Source organism: Vombatus ursinus, unplaced genomic scaffold, assembly GCF_900497805.2.
Source record: "Vombatus ursinus unplaced genomic scaffold, bare-nosed wombat genome assembly UNPS02014935.1, whole genome shotgun sequence".
Taxonomy (NCBI): Eukaryota; Metazoa; Chordata; class Mammalia; order Diprotodontia; family Vombatidae; genus Vombatus; species Vombatus ursinus.
Window position 1 is genome coordinate 1,751,089 of NW_020954713.1, and position 21,820 is coordinate 1,772,908.

The following is a 21,820-nucleotide window of genomic DNA, read 5'->3' on the forward strand; positions in this document are numbered from 1 at the left end:
ATATTACTTAACTTGGTGATCTCATCAGCTCCCATGCATTTAATTAGTAATCTCTACACTGATGATTCTCAAATTGCCTTATCTTTACCCAACTTTTCTGCTAACCTCCAATCTCACATCTCAAACTGCCTTTCAGACATCTTAAACTGGATGTCCAGTAGTTTTCTTAAACTCAATATGTCCAAAACAGGACCTATTTCCTCTTAAAACATCCCCGTCTCCTTCTTTCCCTACTACTTTAGAGGGTAACACCATCTTCCCAGTCCCTTAGGTTCACAAGCTAGGAGTCATCCTGGACTATCTCTCATCCACCATATCCAATCTGTTGTCAAGCCTTGTCAACTGACCTTTGCAACATCTCTGAAATACTCCCCCTTCTCTCTTTTGATACTGCTACCACTCTAGCGCAAGACAATCTTGCACTATTACAACAGCCTAAATCACAGTTCCAACAGTGTCAGCTCCCACCAATTCAATCAACTATAGTGGCTCTCCATTATTGCCTCCAGGATCAAATAGAAAATACTGTTTGGCATTCAAAGCCCTTCCTAATCTATCCCCTTTCTTATCTTTCTAGTCTTCTTACACCTTACTCCTTAACTCATACTCTGATCCAGTGACACTGTCCTTCTGGCTATTCCATGAACGAGACCCTCCATCTCTCAGCTCTGGGCATTTTCTCTGGCATTCCCTCATGCCTGGAATGCTTTCCCTCTTCTCTGCCTTCTGGTTTCCTTGACTACCTTTAAATCCCAATGAAAATCCCATCTTCTACAGCAAAGATGTCAAACAGTTGGCCAGAGGCTGTATTCCAGCTGTAACACTCCCAATGCCTGAACCATATTAAAATATGATTGTGAAATATTTAACAAAATAAATAAAAATAGAATATATATGATGTTAATATATAGTTTTCCAAATCAATACTGGCCCTGCTATTTGAATTTGACACCACCGTTCTACAGAAAGTCTTCTACAAGCCTTTCTCAATCTCTTTTTATCCTAGCCTTTTCTCTTAATTATTTCCTTTTTTTCCTGTAAAAAGCTTGTTTGTACACATTTATTTGCTTGTTGTCTTTACCATTAGATTGTTAATCTTGAGAATAGGGACTATCTTTTGCTTCTTTTTGTATCAGCAGAGCTAAGTAAAGTGTCTGGCACATAGTAGGCACTAAATACATATCTGACTGACTGACTGCCTGACAGTTTCCCCTTTGCAAAATAAGGGGATAGGCTAAATGATCTCTTAAGTTTCCTTTTAGCTTTAATGATCATCATCACCATCATTATCATTTTCACCTCCATCAATCTTGGTGTCATGAGATGTCCAATAGCAAATCATACCAGATAAATCATATAGGTAATGAAAAAAAAAAACAAAAAAAACCCCCAAAAAATCACATGGGAAATTATAAGATATTCAATAGAAAAGAATGTCAGAGGACATCGTAGAAAGGTAAATAACAAGGAAACACAGTTGGACAATGGAACCATTCTCAACTCCACCCTCATCTATAAACAGATGGATACAATATCCCCTCAAGGGATTATGATCTAAGAACCCCTCAAGCTTAATAAGTCACCCCCTACACACTGGAGGAAAGACACAGTTACCTCAAACTCACAGCCGTGTCGTGAAAGCTTTGGAGTTCAATGCTGTCTACCTCAAGACAGTCTCTGAAAGCCTCTAAGGGCAGGCTGATGATTTGCTGAAGTAATTGGCTTGGATCTGGCTAGTGTTTTTTAGTATTCTCCAAAAACTCCAGCATTGGGGGAAATAAGGTACTATGGTTCTGTGACCTCCTATTCTCTCTCCCTACTCTACCCTTATCCCCTAGTTTTCCCTGTCTTCAATGACGATCATGCTCTAGTCACACTACTGTTTTAGACTTTATGCCTCCCAGAAAACTACCCCAAAATCAAAGTTCTTTCCTGTTGATGACACTGTTCCAGAGCCAAATAGGCAGCCTCCTCGGAAATGGACTCTAAGGAATTTCTCCCCATCGGTAATGCTCTCTAAGCTTGAAACTTCATGGGAATGAAGTCTTGGGCCTCTTCTCCATAATACCCAACTCACTATACTATCAGTCATCATTATCACCATCATTACAATTCAGTGGAAAATCGGTGCTAGATTTGAATTTAGAAGGCCTGTGTTCAGTTCTCAGTTCTGCTACTCCTAACCTGTATAATCTTGGACAAGTTACTCAAGAGGCACTCAGTTTCCTCATCTGTGAAACGGAGTCGGACTGGACAATCTCTAAGATTTCCTCTGGTTCTAAACCTATGATCATCACCATCACCAAGCTCACTGTGATCCTTTCTAAACTTTGTTTGATCAAGAATTCTCCCCATCCGTGTTGTGATAGGTTTCTCCTTCCTCATTCCTCTAATTTGTTTATGATGTGATTTTTTTCATATCTAGGTCATGTATTCATTTGGAGTTTATTTTATGGTGTGAATGTATGATCCAAATCTAATTTCTGTCATGCTACTTTCCAGTAGCTTTTGTCAAATAGTCCTTACTCTAATAGTTAGGGTCTTAGGATTTATCAAACACTATGTTACTATATTTGTTTTGTTTTGTTGCTTCTATGTGTACCTATAATGTGTTCCACTGTTCCACTTTTCTATTTTTTAACCAGTATTGGCTTACACTTTGTAGTATTTTTGTTCATTCTTTCTGTTTGAAGTTCTTGACTTTTTGGTTTCTCTAGATGAATTTTGTTATTATTTTTCTAAGTCTATAAAGAAATACTTTGGTAGTTTGATTTGTATGGTACCGAATAAATAAATACATTTATGTAATATTGTAATTTTTATTATATTGGCAGAGCTTCTTTGCCTCAGTTTCCTCATCTGTAAAATGAGCTGGAGAAGGTTGGCAAACCACTCGAGTATCTTTGCAAAAAAAAAAAAAAAACCAAACAACCTAAAAAGGGGTCACAGTGAGAATCAGACGTAACTGAAAACAACTGAACAACAACACAAATAGCCCAAATATGAACAATTAAGATCTCTCCAATTATTTAGTTCTTTAAAGATTGCTTTAAAGATTCTTTCATAGTTGTATTTGCATAGTTTATATAAAGACCTTGGTAGGTGGAATCCCAAATTATTCTATATTCAGTTCTTATTGTTAATGGAGTTTCTCTTTCTATCTCTTCCTGCTGGATTTTGTTGGTAACATAAAAGAAAGTTAATGATTTATATGGGTTTATTTTATATACTATTTTGCTAGAGCTAAAAACCCTCTTATATTATTTGAAAAAAAATAATGGTTTACTCTTCACCTATACTTGCTCTCTGTTTCTTTTTCTTGTCTTATTGCTATAATATTGTATCATTTACATTTCTAATACTATATCAGATAGTTTGAAAGTGAATGTGACTGTTTTACCTCTGATCTTATTGGGAAAGACATTAACATTTCTCCATTACATAAAATGCTGATTCTTGGCGTTAGGTAGATACTAATCACCATATTAAAAAAAAGAAGTTCGTTTATTCTTAAGGAAAAATCTATTTATGCCTTTTATTGTTTTTAAGAGAAATAGATGTTGTATTTTGTCAAAAAGCTTTTTCTAAATCTATGTACAAAATAATGTGATTTTTGTTGTTTTTATAGTTAACATGATCTATTATGTTTATAATTTTCCTAATATGGGATCATTTCTGGATTCCTGGTAAAATCCAACTTGGTCACAGTGCACCATCTTTTTAATATATTATTATAGTTTCTTTGCCAATATGTTTTTTAAAAAATATTTTTGTGTCAATATTCTTTAAGACTATTGGTCTAGGGGCAGCTAGGTGATGCAGTGGATAGAGCACCAGCCCTGGATTCAGGAGGACCTGAGTTCAAATCCGGCCTCAGACACAAAACACTTACTAGCTGTGTGACCCTGGGCAAGTCACTTAATCCCATTGCCTATCCCCCCCCCAAAAAAAAAGACTATTTGTCTACAGATTTTATTCTCAGCTTTGTCTTCCCCTAGTTTAGCTATGAAGATTCTATTTGTATATAGCAGAAATTGGGTAGGATATTTCCCCCCTACTTTTTCAAATAGTTTATATACTTATAGCACATGATCTGTAACCACTATCCCAGTTTCCATTTGCACTGACAAATTGGGCCTTTCATATATGGTTACTATCTCCCCTTGTGGTTCTAGGGGTAGTTTTGAGGGATCGAGAGTTATCTTTCTAATTCTCTAGCTCATGAGCCCCCACTAGTGTTCTTCCTACCATAATTACCAGTTGCAATCATTGAGTCATCCAGTCTTAATTAGCTTTAGAAGTGGCCATTTACTAAGGTGGTATAATAAAGTTCAAAACATCCCCCTAAAAGCCTGTGACATGCTCTTCCACAAGTATATACAGAGTTTAGGGGAAAGTGGCATAAGCTTAGGGAGCACATGTGGGAGAAGGGTAATCCGTAGCTCCTGGAAGTCCTTTTGCTAGAATTCTCAAGATGTTCCCCTTATGTATAATGTCGTTTTTCTTTTGGGCTCTTTGTAGAGCCTTGAATCTGCATCCAATCTAACCTTAGTTCCCAATTCAGATACTGCTATCAGCTATTATGGGCACACTTCTAGAACACTGATCCTTCAAAGTTCATAATGTCTTCCTTCAACCATGGAAGGGAGAGAAGGAGATCTAGGCTAAGGCCAAGGATCTCCCCACTGTCAAGCAATTCCTCTCCATTGCTGGATATTTGAATCTCAGATTCCAGCTAGCTTCCTGGTTTTACAGAGGTCCCACCAGGCGTTACCAAGTCCTTCAGCCAATTTGAGCAGACTTTCAGTTATGCCTAGGGAGGTGTCCAGGGCCTGTTCACATCTAAAAAGATATGTTCTGGCTTGATAAATGTATTAAGGTGAGGTCATTGAGAAGTGTTCTTACCTGATAAAAGTATCAGGGCTAAGTCCAGTAGGGTGATTTTAGTCCCATCTTTACATATTATTGGAATTAATTGTTCTTTAAATATTTGGCAAAATTCACTTATAAAGCTATCTGGTTCTGGGTTCTTTTTTTTTTCTTTAGGATTTCATTTGTAGCTTATTCAATTTCCTTTTTCTGGGTTATTTAAATTCTTTATTTCTTATTCTGTTAATGTAGACATTTTACATTTCTGTAAATATTCACTCATTTCATCTAAGATAGCAATTTTGTTTACAAACAATTGAGTAAAATGGTTTCTAATAATTTACTTTATTCCTTTTTAATTTATTATGAATTCTTTACTTTCATTTTTGGTATTGATAATTTGGTCTTCTCTCCCTTAAATCAGACTAACTAATGACTTATTTATTTTATTAGTTTAAAAAACTCACAGTTTTATTAATCAATTCAATGATTTTAATTTCAATTTCATTGATAACTTCTTCAATTAGTTATTGTTGTTGAGTTGTTTCAGTTGTATCTGATTCTTGGTGACCCCATTTGTAGTTTTCTTGGAAAAGAAACTGGAGTGGTTTGCCATTTTCTTCTCCAGCTCATTTTACAGATGAAAAACTGAGGCAAACAGAGTTAAATGATTTACCCAGGGTCACACAGCTAGTAAGTATTTGAGACTGGATTTGAAATCAGATCCCTTGACTCTAGGGCTGGCACTCTATCTATTGCACTACTTAGCTGCCCCACTCTTCAATTTTACATTTTTAAAATTTTGGCATTTAGTTGGGGTTTTTGGATTTGTTGGATTTTTTCTAGTCTTTCTAGTTGCATAAATAATTTACTGGTCTATTCTTTTTCTCTCTCTTTTTTTTCCAGAAAGGATTTAAAGATATCATTTCCCCTAAGCATTGCCTTGTCTGAATCCCATATATTGTCTTATTGTTGTTATTTTCTTTGATGAAATTGTCAATTTCCATGATTTTGTCTTCCATTTAAGTTTGGATCCTTTCTTCGAAGGTTCTTAATTGATTATAACTTTCATTGCATTGTGGTCAGTAAGGGACATGTTTAACATTCCTATTTTTCTGCATTTTTTCATGAGGTCCTCATGTCCTAGTACATGGTCATTTTTGTAAAGATGCCATAGAACATATATATTCCTTTCACATTCAATAACTATCAATCTTACAATAATCAATGTTACAATAAATATCACAACTAACTTTCCTAAAATTCTATTCAGGTCATTAATTTCATTCTTGCTTGTCTTTTTGTTTGCTTTGTCTAGGTCTGAATGGGGTACATTAAGGCTCCTGACTATTATATTGTTTTTCTGTCCATTTCTCCCTGTTATTCAGTTAACTTTTCCTTTAAGTACTTAGATACTTTGCCAGTAGGTTCATATATATTGTTATCATTCTACTGTCTACTGTCATCAAAGATAGATTGTTCCAATTATATATTGCTGGAGTCTACCACACTTCTCTTTCACAACTGCCATCTTCTTTGTAAAGAGGGGAAAGAAGGGGCAAATAGAAAAAAAGTACAAAAGGATAGGATGGAGAGAAATATCAAAAATTAACAATCATAACTGAATGTGAATGAGAGCAACTAATCATAGGATCATTCATTTAGAGATGTAAATGACCTTAGAAGCCATCAAATCCAACTACCCCATTTTACATATGAGGAAACTGAGTCAAAATAGAGGGTAAGGATTTTCCTAGCATCAAATGGCAAGTGTCTGAGACAGGATTTGAATCCAGTTCTGACTCCAAGTCCAGTGCCCTGTCCAGAACGTATCAGAAAGCAGAATTCAACCAGTTGTTGTTAAGAAACACACTTGAAAGATAAAGATTTATATAGCATTAAAATAAGAAACTAAAGCAGAATTTATTATGTGTATTTACAAAGAAGATGGCACTATTGACTATTTGTAAAGTACCTAGCACAGTACCTGGCACATAGTAGGCACTTTATAAATGCTAGCTATTATGATGATGATGATCATCATCATCATCAAATTAATTTTTTTAACCTGAGGTTATTCATCACTGTTAAATTTTGTCTTATTAGATGTGACTATCATTCCTGCCTGCCAAAATTTGAGAGACAGAGACAGAGACAGACAGACAGAGACAGACAGAGAGAGAGAGAGACAGAGAGAGAGAGACAGAGAGAGAGACAGAGAGAGAGAGAGAGACAGAGAGAGAGATGGCATCTGTCCTCCAGGGCAATTTGAGTTGGAAAACAACCACTCCCCTTAGGAAGTCCCTAGTTTGAAGAGAAGACAAGGATCCTTAGACAATCCGGTATGTGGGGGGAAGAGAAAAATTTTTATTGTCCCTTCTCTGTGCCAGAACAGGGTTGGGCAGTAGGTTTCATCTCAACACTGCTGCCTCTTCTCACAGATCCAGTTGTCATTGAGGTTGTTACAGGATGCATCATTCCATCGACCCGAGTAAAGCATCATGATGCAGTTCTCATTCCTTCTTGAATCATTGGGCTCCCCTTCATTCCAGTAGCTGTATGGGTGGAAGCAGGAGGTCCCATAACCATGATAACAAAAGATGCCTTGTTCCAGACTCACACCAAGCCAAAAGCCAGTGGTGTCCTGGAGTTCTAGTAAATAACATAGAACACCTGCTGGTGCTTTCAGACTTGGGGACCTTACACATTTGGGAGGGAATGATAGAAAGGGATAAGCAAAAAGTCATCTCTCCTTCTCATCCTCAATTCCCAAGGGATGTCTGAAAAGCCCCACAGAGTTTCTGTCTCTGTGTCTGTCTCTGTGTCTCTCTCTGTCTCTCTGTCTCTCTCTGTGTTTCTGTCTCTGTCTGTCTGTCTGTCTGTCTCTCTCTCTCTCTCTCTCTTCTTCTTGGGAAGGGAACTCAATGCTCTGACATAATGTCCAACCTGAGCAGCCATCCTCTCTTCAATATTCTTAAAAAGAGTCATCTAATCTTTGCTTAAAGACCTGCAGGGCTGGGATTCTCACTACAGATAGGCCCTAATTCATGAAAATAAAGAATCCCTGAAATGGGCACACATTCAAATTCCTATGGCATATTTCCATCAGGCTGGAACCAATAACCATATTTTACATAATTGTAACTGTCAAATAATGTTCTAATATAATCAATCACTTCACGGATTCATTATTCATACTAATTGGGACCTAGCTGTTTCTCAGCCCTTTTACTTTGGGAGAGCTCTCATCGTTAGGAAGTTTTCTCTTAAACTAAAACTTGCCCCCTTTCTACCTTCAATCCTAGTTCTGTTCTTTGGGGCTAAGCAGAAAAAAAGTCCAACCTCTCTTCCATATGACAGCTCTTTGAATACTTGAAGCTGGCTCTCTTGACCCTCCCCTTGCCCTAGTTCTTATGCTTTCTAGTTCCTTCACCATCAGAAAATCACTGAATCTCAAAGTTGGATGGGACCTTAGAGACCATGGAGGAGAGCTATCATTAGGCATTCACTGCTTCTCTTTCTGTACAAACTCACAAACTACCCCTTCAATAATGTAGGCTAGAATCTTGCTGGGAGTCAGTCAAGTACACTAGCCCATAATTTACAGGCTCCACCTCCCTCTCCAGTCCTAAGGCAATTCTCCCAATCGTCATTATTTTGGAAAAGGCCATAGTGTTGTAGAATAAAACTTGGAAGAAACCTTAGAGATAATCTGAGCTGATCCTTTTTCCTTAACAATGATAAAGTCTAGAAAAAGGAAGGGAGTGAGGGGCAGAGCTCAAATTCAAACTCGGGTCATCTGACTCTAAATTCACATCTATGCAGGTCACTGCTAGCAGCTCAACAAGCGCTGATCATTCTTTTGGTGCCTGAGAAGGTCATTTCTTTAGACCGGACAACTTGAATAAACTATCTTATATTCTAGGGCCCTCCCAGCTCTGATATTTTGTGTTCTATGGACCGTCCCAGCTCTGACATTTTGTGTTCTAAGGCACCTCCTACCTCTGACATTGTATTTTAAGGGCCCTTCCAGTTTTGACATCCAGTGTTTTAAGGTCCCTCCTAGTTCTGATATTCTATGCCCTAAGGTCCTTCCTAGCTCCAGTGTCCCATGCTTTATGTTCTAAGATCTCATTTAGCTCATCATTCTGGGTTCTCAAGTCCTTATCCATGCTGACATACCATATGATATGCTCTAAGGGCCCTCCCAGCTCTTCTTTTCGATGATCTATGCTCTAAGGTAACTCAAGCTCTGATATTCTGACTTGTATTTTAAGGGTCCTCCAACTTGGATTTTTTATATTTGATTTTCTAAATAAGAGCCTTTCAATCTTGGACATTCTTTGGCCTATCTAATGGGGCTTCAGATTCAGAAAGCACTTGTACCTGAGCAAGTGCCTTGAGAGCTTCGACCTGTGTCCCAGGGGAAGACATTTACCTGAAAGTGAGTTTGGTACCATCGATCCACATGTACCCATTAACCTTTCCTCTGGAACGAGTTGCTGTGAGTCCAATCCAGTAACCCAAGCCTTTGGTGTTCTGGGTCAGGAAGGTCTTAGCAAGGAGTAAAAGTTGTCAGTGGAATTATGATCCCCACCCTTCCCAGGACCTATATCTCCCCCATTCACACTGGTGGCTACTCTAGGGGACACGTCTCCCCATTGGATAAGGAACTATCTGGGGCAGGGGGCAATCCTTCCTCACCTCCTCAGATTGGGAGCTGAGAGGGCAGGTATCATCCTTTTCCCCTTAAACCAAGGACATCCTGCCCACCCAGGGCAGAGGCTTCCCCACACGCCATGTCTCCTCCCCAGACCATAGGCTCCCCTGGGGTCCATGTTTTCCCTCTCTGACTGGCCTTGGGGGGGTCTCCCCACACACTTGTTGCTCCCCAGGCTTCTACCTGTTCCTCGAGGTTGTTCACAATAACCAGGTGTGCCTGCACCTGGGCACAGTTCTGTTGTGACTGGTCCCAGTGAGCTTTGGTGGTGGAGAAGAAGTAGCAAGAACCCTCAAAGGCCAGCCAGGAATCAGGGCATGGGGAGCAGGAGCCTGGGAATGGTGCTTAGAGTTTGCTCTGGGCACAGGACAGACCACCTCTCTATTCTGGCCTGAGAAAAGGGTCTCTCTTCCTATGCTGTAACCCAGCATCCATCCCCTGAGGATAAAGTCAAGGAGGGATGCTAGATGATGACTCTTGAGCTACCATGAACCCTTTGTCTTTGGCCAGTTCCCTGGAGCCCACACTAAACCTTGCTGCTAAGCCAGTCTCTGTAAGTCTAGGACCCTAGCAGGGTCCTGAGCATGCTAAGAGATCAGTGCTCAGGATGGAAAGGTACCACCCAATGGGACAGTCATGGGAGGTGGGGGGGGTAGAGGGGTACAGGGTGCAGGTTGCAACCCTGTCCTTGGACCCATGAGAAACAACTATCTGAGCAAGTAGTGGACAGCTAAGCCTAAGGCCAGGCCACTTTGAGGGCCTCTGGCTCTTGTTTTCTCTACTCTAGCTTCCCTCAGACTGAGCCACTCCAACCCACCACCAAGTGTCTCTCTGAGTGAATCAACTCACTGTTCCCACTTCTCACAGCAGCCACAGCCCGGAACATCTCACTGCGAATGTCTTGTCGGTCCTTCCCAGCCTCTGCCAGTGCCTGAGTCACTGGCAAAGCAGAGGGAAAAGAGGGGGAGTGTGTCCAGCAGAGTGAGTATGGGTATGTCTGGTGGCAATGTCAAGGTATTTGGAGAGCCCTATGGTGGGTTTTTGGGAGGGCTGATTCTGAGAACAGCCAGTGAGGTTGTTAGGAAAGGGTCAGGGTGAGTTATTATGGGAATAGTTGGCAGGATCAGTGTTAGATTGTCCAAGAGGGTTGGTATAGGGACAAAGAGCAGGGTCAATGTGGGAAGTTCTGGCAGGGATGGATATAACAATGTCAAAAGAGTAGGGCAGGCGCTAGGGGATAACCTTGGCTTTGAGGGGTGGCTGAGGCTTCTGTTTCCATGGGGAAGACTTACTCTTGGTGCTGAATTCATTGTGTTCACTTTCCAGCTTGAGCAGTTGGCCGTGGGATTCACTCACTTTATTCTCCCAGTTCCCCAAGGCAGTCCACAAGGCAGAGCCTAGGCGTAGGGACAGGAGAGGGATCTGGGACAAGGCGAGTCAGAGTTCTCTCCCTCCATGTTCCCAGCTCTCTCTTGCTCAGCACCTCCCCAATCAGTGCTTCTTAGCTCCCACCCTCAACCCTCTCTGTTCCTTCTCACCATTTCTCCTGGCAACGGCTACATCCTCTCTTAGCTCCCCCACATCCTTCGTCCAGATAGAAGCTGGAAAGAGCCCCGGTAGTTCCTCAGTCCCACGGATTCATGGAATTGTACCCCACCCAAAAGTGGTTTGGCGCCATTTGGACCAGGTTGCCCCAGGCTTCCAGCCCCACCTACCATTGGTTCTCACTTCCTCTTCTAGCTGATTCAGCTCCTGGGAAGTCTTTGAGCCTAGGGACACATACGTGCACAAATACACACAAAGACATGCATTCACACATGCCCACTCGTACAGGATCCCCACTGGTGACTTACAGAGGTCAGTGGGGGCTGGGAAAGGAGCAGGGGAAGGAAGGCAGATAATCAGGAGGAGTGAGCTGGTGAGACCAAGAAGAAGGAAAGGGGACCTGGAAAGGGGAGCAAAGCTCTAAAGGTCTCTAGAACCCTGTGCTGAAGCCCCTTCCTCACCCCTCCCCACACCCCAAACTCTGTGGAGGCCACATAATATCTCTCCTCCCTCCCTCTGGTCCCCTCACCCTTGACCAGCACCACAATGAGGAGAATCCACAGAAGTAGAATCACAGCTAGCATCAAGGAGACAGATTTCGAGGGCAGATCTCTGGGAAACAGTTTCCTCCAATAGCCTGAGAGAAACCAGGAAATGAGGACCCTGGAGAAGCCCTGACAGGAATACTGAGGCACAAGCCTGGCCCAACCAGAGGAGGCCCGAGGCCACCTGGGTCCCATCCCTGGACTAGGTAGAGAGGGGGTGGGAATGCCTTCATCTTAGAGGTGAGGGGATAGGCTGGCAAGTGGGACAGCATTTGGTGGTAACCTTAATCTTGGTTCTCTTTCCCTGTAGGGCCCTGGGCCACTCCTATGGGGGTTCTAGAGCAGTATAAATCAAAAGAAAAAGGAGAAGCTGGGCCCCTAAGAGCACAAGTGACTCTTAACATCCTGCTTCCCAATCCCATAAGGCCCTTGGTGAGAGTGGGGACCCTTGCCTCATACCTGTGCCACATGAGCTCCCAACTTGCTGGGACTTGTCCAAATCAGGATGGTCATGGTCTTCCCATTTTTGATAGCTTGAGGTGTTCATGGTGAGGATGTAGGCTGGGTCACCCAAAGGGAAGAAATGAGCCCGTCTGGTACAGTCCTCACAAGTGTCACATTTATTAGGCCCTCCCTTCCTTTTCAGATTCTGGGTGTGAAGTCAGCAAGAGAGGAAACTCTGGCCACCTCCTCTTCCATTCTTCTCTTCCTTTCCCATCCAGCCCCTACCGTGGAATGACACATTAAGGACCACACATTCTGAGACAGAAGACCCCTTGCCTTCCCCCCGGGGACCAGATCTAGATGCACGATTTGGCTACATCCACCTCCAATACCTCTCAGTCTCTGTCGAGGTTCCCCTTTCCCTCATTTCTACAGGGTCATAAGATCATAGACTTGGAGCCAGAAGGGACCTTAGAGGTTTAACCTCCTCCCAGCCCCTCGCTTTATAGAGGAGGAAACGGAGAAACCCAGAAAAGTGCAGATACTTGTCCAAAGCCATGCAGTTAGTCAGTGGTAAAGCTGGGGTTGAGTCCCAGGTCTTCCGACTTCCAATCAGATATGTGTTGCTTTCCATCCAGCCCCTCCGTGGTCCTCTCTTGCCTTGGCTGTGTCACGGAGCCTCCTTCCCCAGAGGAAGCAGCTCTGGTGTCCAGTTCCTTTCTGGTCAAGCGTTGACGCTCTTGGCACCACATCTTTGACTTCCTCCCTCCCTTCTCTTGCCAATAATCTGCACGGGTCAAAGACCATAAACTCACAGCTGGAAGGAACGTCAGAAGTCCTCAGCTTGCTTTCTTTTCTTGTCTAAATTGCTATGCTACATTTCATAAACTGTGGATCATATGTTGAGTTGCCAGCAGGTGCTTCAGCAGGGGAATTCAATGATGGGTCAAGTATACAGTTGCTCAAGTGTATGCACACACACATAAACATATGTTGGACTCCATTTCAATTCAATCAATCAATAAACATTCATTAAGCGCCAGGCTAAGCAGTAAGAATACAAGAAGAGGCAAAAGACAGTCCCTGCCCTCAAGGAGCTTACAATCTAATGGGGGAGACAACATGCAAACAAATACACACAAAGCAAGCTATATATAGGTTATATATGAAGGGCCCTTCTGGCTCAGCCATCCATTAACCAGGAGGGTAAAAAGACTGGAAATCAAGCCACATGAGGATTAAAATTGGACTATATTTGGCCTGGGGAGAGAAAACTTGACAGGGACATGATAGCTGTCAGTGTATTTTGAGGGCTCTCATAGGAAAGAGAGATTAAACTTGTTCTATTTTTTTTTTCTGGAGAACGAAACTAGGAGCAGTTGGGGGTGGGGATGGATGATTGGGGGAATGATACAGAAAGAGACTTGGGTTTCATACAATGTAAATCTTCCTACTAGTCAATCCGTAGGTATTTGTTAAGCAACTACTATATTCCAGTCACTGTGAAGAGCTATTTCTAACAGTTGGAGCTCTCCAAAAGTGGAATGGAGACAGTTAGTTCTCTCTCATGAGCAGTCTTCAAGCAGAGCCTGGCTGCCCATTTGTTATTAGGGATAGGATAGGAAAGATTTCTGCTTTAGTATAGATCAGACTGTATACCCTGTGGTGTCCCTTCCAAATCTGGGATTTGCTATAGGTCTTTTTGCCCCACCAGAACTCTGAAGCCCCCAAGGCAGGGACCACAAACCTTCCCACTCCTCATCCTCTGATTTAGTGGACAGAGCCCTAGACTTGGAGGTTTCAAATACTGCCTCAGACACTCAATCATGTGATCATGGGCAAATCAGTCAATCAACAAGCATTAATTAAGCACTTACTCTATGCCAGACACTGTGCTAAGTGGTGGGGATACAAATATAGGCAAAAAAAAAAAAGACAAAGACAATTCATTTAACCCTTCAGAGCCATCTGTAAGATGGGGATGATAAGATTCCTCTTACTTTGCCTCACAAGGTTGGCGTTAGATTGTTGGGCAAGTCCAAAGTGCTCTGTGGACCTTAGGGTGCTACAGAAATGAGTTACTAGCTGCCCCTACCTTTCTCAACGTCTGTACCCCATAAATATTTGATGAATAGATGCATGGGTGGGTAGAATGATGAGGGAAGTAAAGGAGTGGATGATAATAGCTAACATTTATACAGGGTTTTAGGGACAGCAAAGAAATTTATAAACAATATTTCAATTGATCCTCACAACAGCCGCAGGAGGCAGGTGCTATTATCATCCCCAATTGACCAATGAGGAAAACCAAGGCAGACAGAGGTTAAGTGACTTGCCCATGGTCACACAACTAGTAAGTTGTGGCTGGATTTGAATTCAGATCTTCCTGACTCCAGGTCGAGCACTCTATCTGGTGCACCACCTAGCTGGAAAACCCTTCCCACCACCACTTTGCTGGGGACCTGAAGATGGGGTGGAGGGGGGTGGGGAATTGTCAAGGATGGAGTTTTTTTTTCTCTCAGTGTAAGATCTTGACGGACAGTTTTTTTCTCCTATAAATAGATTGTCGATGGTGAATCTTGTGTGTTGGGTATTATAACCTAGCGAGGTGATGTATCTAAGTGTAATCCATCCCAGTGAGCACCCTCTGGTGTTGTCTACAGGTAAGGGTGGTGTTCTCTGGGCAAGGCAAAAGAACTTGACTAGATTTCTAAGGTCCCTTCCAACTCCCACACAATGGCTTCAGAGGAGAACACTGTGTAGTTAGCAGCATTCTCACCCTGACCCTCCGGTCGTCTTCCTTTTTTTTTTAATCTGTCCAGAACAGGTTGATCATGGGCCTACTTGTACATTCTCTAGCCCACCCTACTCTGCCTCATGGCCAGGTCAATGAATTGTGAATCCAGCCTCTTCCCTCCTGTTTCCACTTCCCTGTAACTTTTTCCCATTGCTCTTATTTCTGCCCCTCAAGTCAAGCAGAAATCTAAGGCCTTTTTGATGTGACCTTTTCCTTACAGCCTCCCTCCTTGCCCCCACCCTGACATCCAAGAATCCTTCAGCTCTTCCTTTCTATCCTGACTTTTCCAATGTCTCTGTCCAAAATTGAGCCTTCTCATTCCCCACCTTCCTGGATCCAGAGAGGTTCATCTCTAAGCCTCAACTAGTTGCAATTGGGGTCTGAAGAAAGTGAGTGGGCAGCAGGTGAGGACTGCAGTGGCATGGAGGGGAGAGCTGCGTCTCTACTTCCCTGGCCCCGGAGGTCACTGTGAAAGCATGGAAGTGCCTACTCAGTGCTAAAGGAGTACTGGAAACTGACTGGGTTGTGATGAAAAGATCGTCCTTTCCTCTTTATTTGTGAGTCATCACAGGATAGTCAGCTCCACTTTCCAGAAAGAGAAGTTATGGATTTCACATCCCCCTGACTCAATCTAACTTAGGGAAGTAGGTATAAGTTCAGCAAGAAGGTAAGACAAGATCTCTGGGGTGGGATTCAAATGACTTTGTTTCTAGCTCCAGAACTGCTCCCAAACCAGGGATATGCCTGATGAGCACTGAATCTACCTCATTGACTCCTGACCATTTCGAGAGACAGCTAGGAAGTTTCCTCTACCTGTGATGGGATTCCTCAGAAATCATTCAAAGAAATATTGTTCCATGGTATCATCCTAGATTTTAGTAGTCTATGTGTATCACCTACAGTGGTGGTAGGGAAGAAGGTCAGGGAAAATAGAGAAGTGCATAGACTACCAGACTTTGGACAAGATAGTTAAAGTGGAGCAGTACACTGTACCAAGAGTTTCAGATCCCCAGTCTGTTTGCTAGACAGCCAGTGGTTCTCAGTGTTGGATTTACACAGTGGATACCATAAAAGTCCTATTTCAGGGGAAAACAAAGAGAACAGAGCTTTTATCTACCGAGCTGGATTTGACCAGTTTTGCTATAGGCTCCCAGGCATCTAAGGAACACTTGCCACTTCATAACCACCGATGGAAAAAGTTGTTGGAGACGTGAACTGCATGGAAGTGTTGGTGTATCTGATAACCTCAGTGTCTTTGGAAAGACACTGAAAGAGTATGAAGAGAGGTAGATGAAAGCATTGGATTGGATGATGGAGGCTGGTCTGAAACAATTGGTTGCCAAGTGCCCATTTCTATAGCACCTCTGTTAAGTGTGGGGTTCATATAGTATAGCAGCCAAGAGTGAACAGTGCCTCAGAGAAGATAGAAGTTTTCCTCAATTGGCCATGTCTTTTCAAAGACTTGGTGACTATTGTAAAAAAAAAAAAAATAAAGCACTCTGCTACAATTGCTAATCCACATAGTGATTGCACTTCAGGGATGTACTAGAAAGTCAATTTGCTCCAATTTCTGGGATTCAATCCCTTCTTAACTCATGCGATAATTCAACAAGGTTTCCTCAGCCTATCTGAACATGATTCTTGCTCAATGTTATTCTGGTTCAGAAAGTCTCTTAACTTTCAATCTAAGCTCTATACATGATTGATTGATTGATTGAGTCACATTCTCAATTAAGTTATCATAGATAAAATGGGGTGGGATAGTTTCAGTTCCATGCTTCCATAAGGTTTGACCAGCACCAAGTTGAATGCTACTTGCCAGAGATGAGAAGCCGTGCTAGCCAGCTGTGAATTCAACATCCAGTATCATCCAAGGAAAACGAATGTGAGTGTAGATGCTCTGATCCAGAAGTCATATGATACAGGTGGCCCAAACACTTCAAATAATGATTGAACGAATAAAAAAATGTAAACTAGTTACAGTTAAGTCCTTAATCTGATGAACCCATGGCAATACCATGAGAAGGGGTGAAGGCTATCTGTATACCTAAGGACTTTCAACATAGTCAGATGGAAGTAAAATTTAGAGTTTGAGACTTCCACTAGACTGCATGTCAGCAACATGTGAGAACCCTGTTTCATTGAACTAATCGTCTCTTCCTCGGTTATCCTTACATGACTGAAGGGAGAGTAAATGGATGATGAAGGTCTTTCAAAGCAGATAAAAATCAAGAAACAAGGAAGGAAACCTAAAGAACTCAAGTCCCATTTTCTAGAAAACATCTTTTTTTTATTAATTTATTTTTATTTATCAATAATCACTTCCATATGCTTTTGAGTTTAAAATTTTTCTCCCTACCACCCTCCCCAAGACAGCACACAATCTGATACAGGCTATACATTTACATTCATACTAAACATATTTTCACATTAGTGATGTTGTAAGCAAAAATTAAAACCAATAGGAGGAATCATCAGAAAGAGGAAACAAAACTCAACAGAAGAGAAAAAAAAAATAGCGGTTCAACTTCCACAGTTCTTTCTTTGGATGTGGACAGCATTTTCCATCACAAGGCCTCTGGAGATGTCTTAGATCCTTGTATTGCTGGGAACGGATAAGTTTATCAATATTAGTCATCACACAACGTGGCTGTTATTGTGTACAACATTCTCTTGGTTCTGCTCACTTCACTCAGCATCAGACCATACAAGTTTTTCCAGGTTTTTCTGAAGTCAGCCTGTTCATCATTTCTTATAGCACAATAGTATTCCATCACATTCATATACCACAACTTGCTCAGCCATTCCCCAATTGATGGGCATCCCCTCAATTTCCAATTCTTTGCCACCACAAAAAGAGCTGCTATGAATATTTTTGTACATGTAGGTCCTTTTCCCGTTTGTGTGATCTCTTTGGGATACAGCCCTAGAAGTGTTATTGCTGGGTCATAGGGTATGCACATTTTTATAGCCCTTTGGGCATAGTTCCAAATTGCTCTCCAAAATGGTTGGATCATTTCGCAACTCCACCAGCAACACATTAGTGTTCCAATTTTCCCACATCTTCTCCAACATTTACCATTTTTCTGTTTTGTCATGTTGGCCATTCTGATAGGTGTGATGTGGTACCTCAGAGTTGTTTTGATTTGCATTTCTCTAACCAATAGTGATTTAGAGCATTTTTTCATATGACTATAGATGGCTTTAATTTCTTCATCTGAGAACTGTCTGTTCATATCCTTTGACCATTTATTAATTGGGGAATGGCTTGTATTCTTATAAATTTGACTTAATTCTCTATATATTTTAGAAATGAGGTCCTTATCAGAGTTACTGGTTGTAAAAATTCTTTCCCAATTTTCTACCTTCCTTCTAATCTTAGTTACAACATCATTAATGTGGAAATATGTTTAATAGGAATGTATATGTATAGTCTCTATCAGATTATGCGCCGTCTTGGGGAGGGTGGTGGGGAGGAAGGGGGAGAAAAATTTTAAACTTAAAAGCATATGGAAGTGATTGTTGATAAATCAAAATAAATTAATAAAAAATTTAAAAAATTAAAAAAATTAAAAAAATAATAATAATGCTGGCAACAAGCTGTTATTATGGGAGAAAGAACAAGGGCATGTGGACTTGGGCTATGGAGAGTAGGAACAGAGGCTTTATAGCTAAAAGACACCTTGGAGATTATCCCACGGGTGGGGAACCTGAGGCCTTAAGGACACATGTGGCCCTCTAGGTTCTCAAGTGTGGCCCTTTTATTAAGGGGATTTGGTCTGGGAAGTTTTGATTCAGTCAAAGCCAGATACACATCAGGATAACCAAAGACGGCCCCAGATGCCCAGGATGATGATAATAGCACCTACCTCCCAGTGTTATTGTGAGGATCAACTGAGACATTTGTAAAGTGCTTAGCACAGTGTCTGGCATACAGTAGGTGCTTCATAAATGCTTGCTCCCTTCTACCCTACCCTCCCCCTGCCTCCATTTCCTCACGTGTAAAATGGGATAACAATAGCACCTACTTCAGAAGGTTGTTGTGAGGATCAAATAAGTTAATATATGGAAAACACTTTGCAAACCTTAAAGCACCTTATACGTTTTAGCTAGTATTATTTTCATTATTGTTAGTTCCTATCCAGAATTTAAGTTCTGAGAAAGTTTCCAAAGGTAGATCATCCTCCATTTTCCATTTAGATTCTTACCTCCTTCCCAACTTCTTTGACCCCCAAAGGAAAATATACTTAAACTATAGTTTAAAAGTACTTTTAAGAACTTAAAAAGCTGTGTAGTACAATGGGAAAAGCATTATATCTGGAATTCAAGGCCTGGGATTGAATCCTACCTCTGATACTTATTACTTGTGTGACCTTGGGCAAGAGCCATAATCTCCTGGGGCCTCAGCTTCCTCATTTGTAAAATATGAGACAGCAGGACTAGATGACCTCTGAGTTCGTCTCTTCCAGTTTGAGGTCTACGATCCCATCAATATCAAACTCCGGGCTACTCCATGACATTGGTTACAGTTGTTGCCCATGGTGCGTGAAGAGGACCCGAATGACAGCATCACATCAGGGTCGAGGTACGGTGTGTCCAACTGTGGCTGATCAGACCAAGACGAGATGGGAAGGCTCTAACAGGTCGGGCCCAGGGAGTCCATGTGAATGTTTGGAATGGAGATGTCTCTAAATTTGTGCATCTCACTTTTCTTTGGAGCTACTGCAATTCTGCTTTGCTCATAGAGCACGGCACCTTCTTTGATGTGGCATCCCGTGCTGGGAGGTCCTGTGCCTATGTCTCCCATCTCTACCAATTGATTCCAAAGTTCTTCAGAGAGACCTTGAGAGTGTTCTTCTTGTATTACTTCTCCTGACCTCCATCTAGGTCTACTCTCAGTGTTAGGAGATCTCTGCTTTTCAACTGCAAGATCAAGACAATATTCTTCAATTACTTTACCTCCCTTCTTTTCTTTTCTTTCTTTTTTCTGGTTTTTTCTTTTTTAATTCTTTTTAGGCAATTGGGATTAAGTGACTTGCCCAAGGTCACACAGCTAGTAAGTGTCTGAGACTGGATTTGAACTCAGGATTCCCGACTCCAGGCCCTGGGCTCTATCTACTGTGCCACCTAGCTGCCCTACCTCTCCTCTTTTCCAGAAAAAGTTCTACAAGTGCCCACATTAATGCACAAATATTAATGCAATTGATCAATGTACAGTATGTAGTAACAATGATCTACAGATTACTATAAGGGACTTAAACAATACAGTAGTACGGCAAAAGACCTGAATTCAAATGAGGAAAACAAATACCAATGACTTTTTCTTTACTCAACATATAGTAATAAGTTATACATACAACAGCATTCAAGCTTTTAAGAAATATACTATATCAATAAATTCAGTAATTGCATAACAGTATTTTTACACTGAGGCAAAGAGGTGTCACAGCAGATCCTGGATTCAGAAAGGCTTAAATTCAAAGCCAGCCTCACATACTTCTTAGCGATGTGACCATGGGCAAGTCACTGAATCTTTGTCTGCCTCAGTTACCTCAGTTGTAAAATGAGGATAATAATAGCACCTACCTAACAGGGTTGTTACAAGGATAAAATGAGTTAAAGTTTGTGATACTCAGCATAGTGCTTGGCACATAGGAGGCACTATATTATTGTTAGTTATTATTATTACTATTATTGAGACCAAGTCAGTTTGGATAAGCTTGTTCCACTTCCAAAAAAAATTAGAACGACATAAATTCCAGGATACAACCAGGAAGAAACAAAATTATCTGTAATTGTTTTTTAAAAAGTGCTTCCTATGAAGGAAAAAAAAGACAAAAATGCAAACAAAAGTGTTTTTCCAGAATGAGAAGGCAAAATCCACTTCTGAAAGAGAAAGTGACCGGGGTGGGGGGGGGGGTGGAGATTGCCAGAGACTTTTTAAGTCAAATATGTTACTCAAGCCTCAGACTTTTAGCTTCAGGCAACATCCACTCATTTGTGAAGGGGTAGGTAAGACAAAGAGGTTAAGGAGATGGACACAAGATTCACCATTTTAGAAAAATTAGTCTGGGGGGACAATTCTCCCTCTAAAGTTTCTCATGAAAGAATGTTAGCATACAAACTTTAAAACAGAAAACAATTTCTATTTAAACTCATTCCAGGCCAACAAAAGTATAAAAAAAAACCCTAAAACAATGAGCCTTATATAACTGAAGACTGGAACTTTAATGGCTGTCCAATAAAAACCAAGATGGTGTGAGTCAAAAGAGCTATACTCAGCTAGCCCATTCAGAAAACAAGGGGCTGCTCTCCTGGCAAATAAAAAAGAGGGGGGATAGAGGGGGAAATGTCCGAGCCTTTTTAGAAAAATTAGCTAACACCCCACAATTTATTGCAGAAATTAGGACCAGAAATCCTATCCATACAGAGCTCCCACATGAAATGAGGCTGTCTCAACGTGGCTTCTATGGAGGCCAGAAGAGATACACCTCTAAAATCTCTGCCTCCACATTCCTTCAAAGGAGACTTTAATTCCTGCCTGGAGGGGAAGCAAGAGTTTGGGGCTAGAGGCTGCTCTTCTCAGAGACAGGAAGTACCGGGCTAGAATTATATCTATCTCTGCTCTTAAATATAAAGGATGTCGTTTTTAGGTTCAAGCTGAAGTCTTGATCTCTATTCTTTGATGGAATGTCCCAACCTATTCATCCAAGGCTTAACTCTGTTCCCACCAAATGTTGTATTCCTCAAATAAATCCATTTATCCAAATTGATAGCAAAACAAAACTCCAGGAAAGTATAAATATGAGAATGTATACCAGAAATGCAGAGTGAAGGAATTCTCCCATTGGGAGTGAACTCAGCTAAACCAAGAGAGAGAATGCCAGGTGTCACTCTAAG

General features: G+C 41.4%; 1 protein-coding gene across 1 annotated transcript; it reads right to left on the reverse strand.

The window, feature by feature from the left end:
• Positions 1-7,212: 7,212 nt before the first annotated feature.
• CLEC4G (C-type lectin domain family 4 member G) lies at positions 7,213-12,850 on the reverse strand. The gene is made up of 10 exons (XM_027844182.1): positions 12,669-12,850; positions 12,139-12,404; positions 11,664-11,771; positions 11,305-11,358; positions 11,128-11,190; positions 10,882-10,986; positions 10,439-10,528; positions 9,773-9,921; positions 9,308-9,423; positions 7,213-7,424 (listed from the first exon to the last, which is right to left on the reverse strand). The coding sequence occupies exons 2-10, from the start codon at positions 12,224-12,226 to the stop codon at positions 7,286-7,288; spliced, it is 912 nt and encodes a 303-aa protein (XP_027699983.1). The 5' UTR covers positions 12,227-12,404; positions 12,669-12,850; the 3' UTR covers positions 7,213-7,285.
• Positions 12,851-21,820: the final 8,970 nt, after the last annotated feature.

Bases quoted from the DNA above. Each gene is read 5' to 3' on its own strand.
- CLEC4G (XM_027844182.1), bottom strand. From the start codon at position 12,226: ATGAACACCTCAAGCTATCAAAAATGGGAAGACCATGACCATCCTGAT. The intron at 10,529-10,881 runs GTAAGTCTTCCC...CTGCTTTGCCAG, and splicing joins CAATGAATTCAGCACCAAGA to TGACTCAGGCACTGGCAGAG. The intron at 9,424-9,772 runs GTAGAAGCCTGG...CTCCTTGCTAAG, and splicing joins TGAACAACCTCGAGGAACAG to ACCTTCCTGACCCAGAACAC.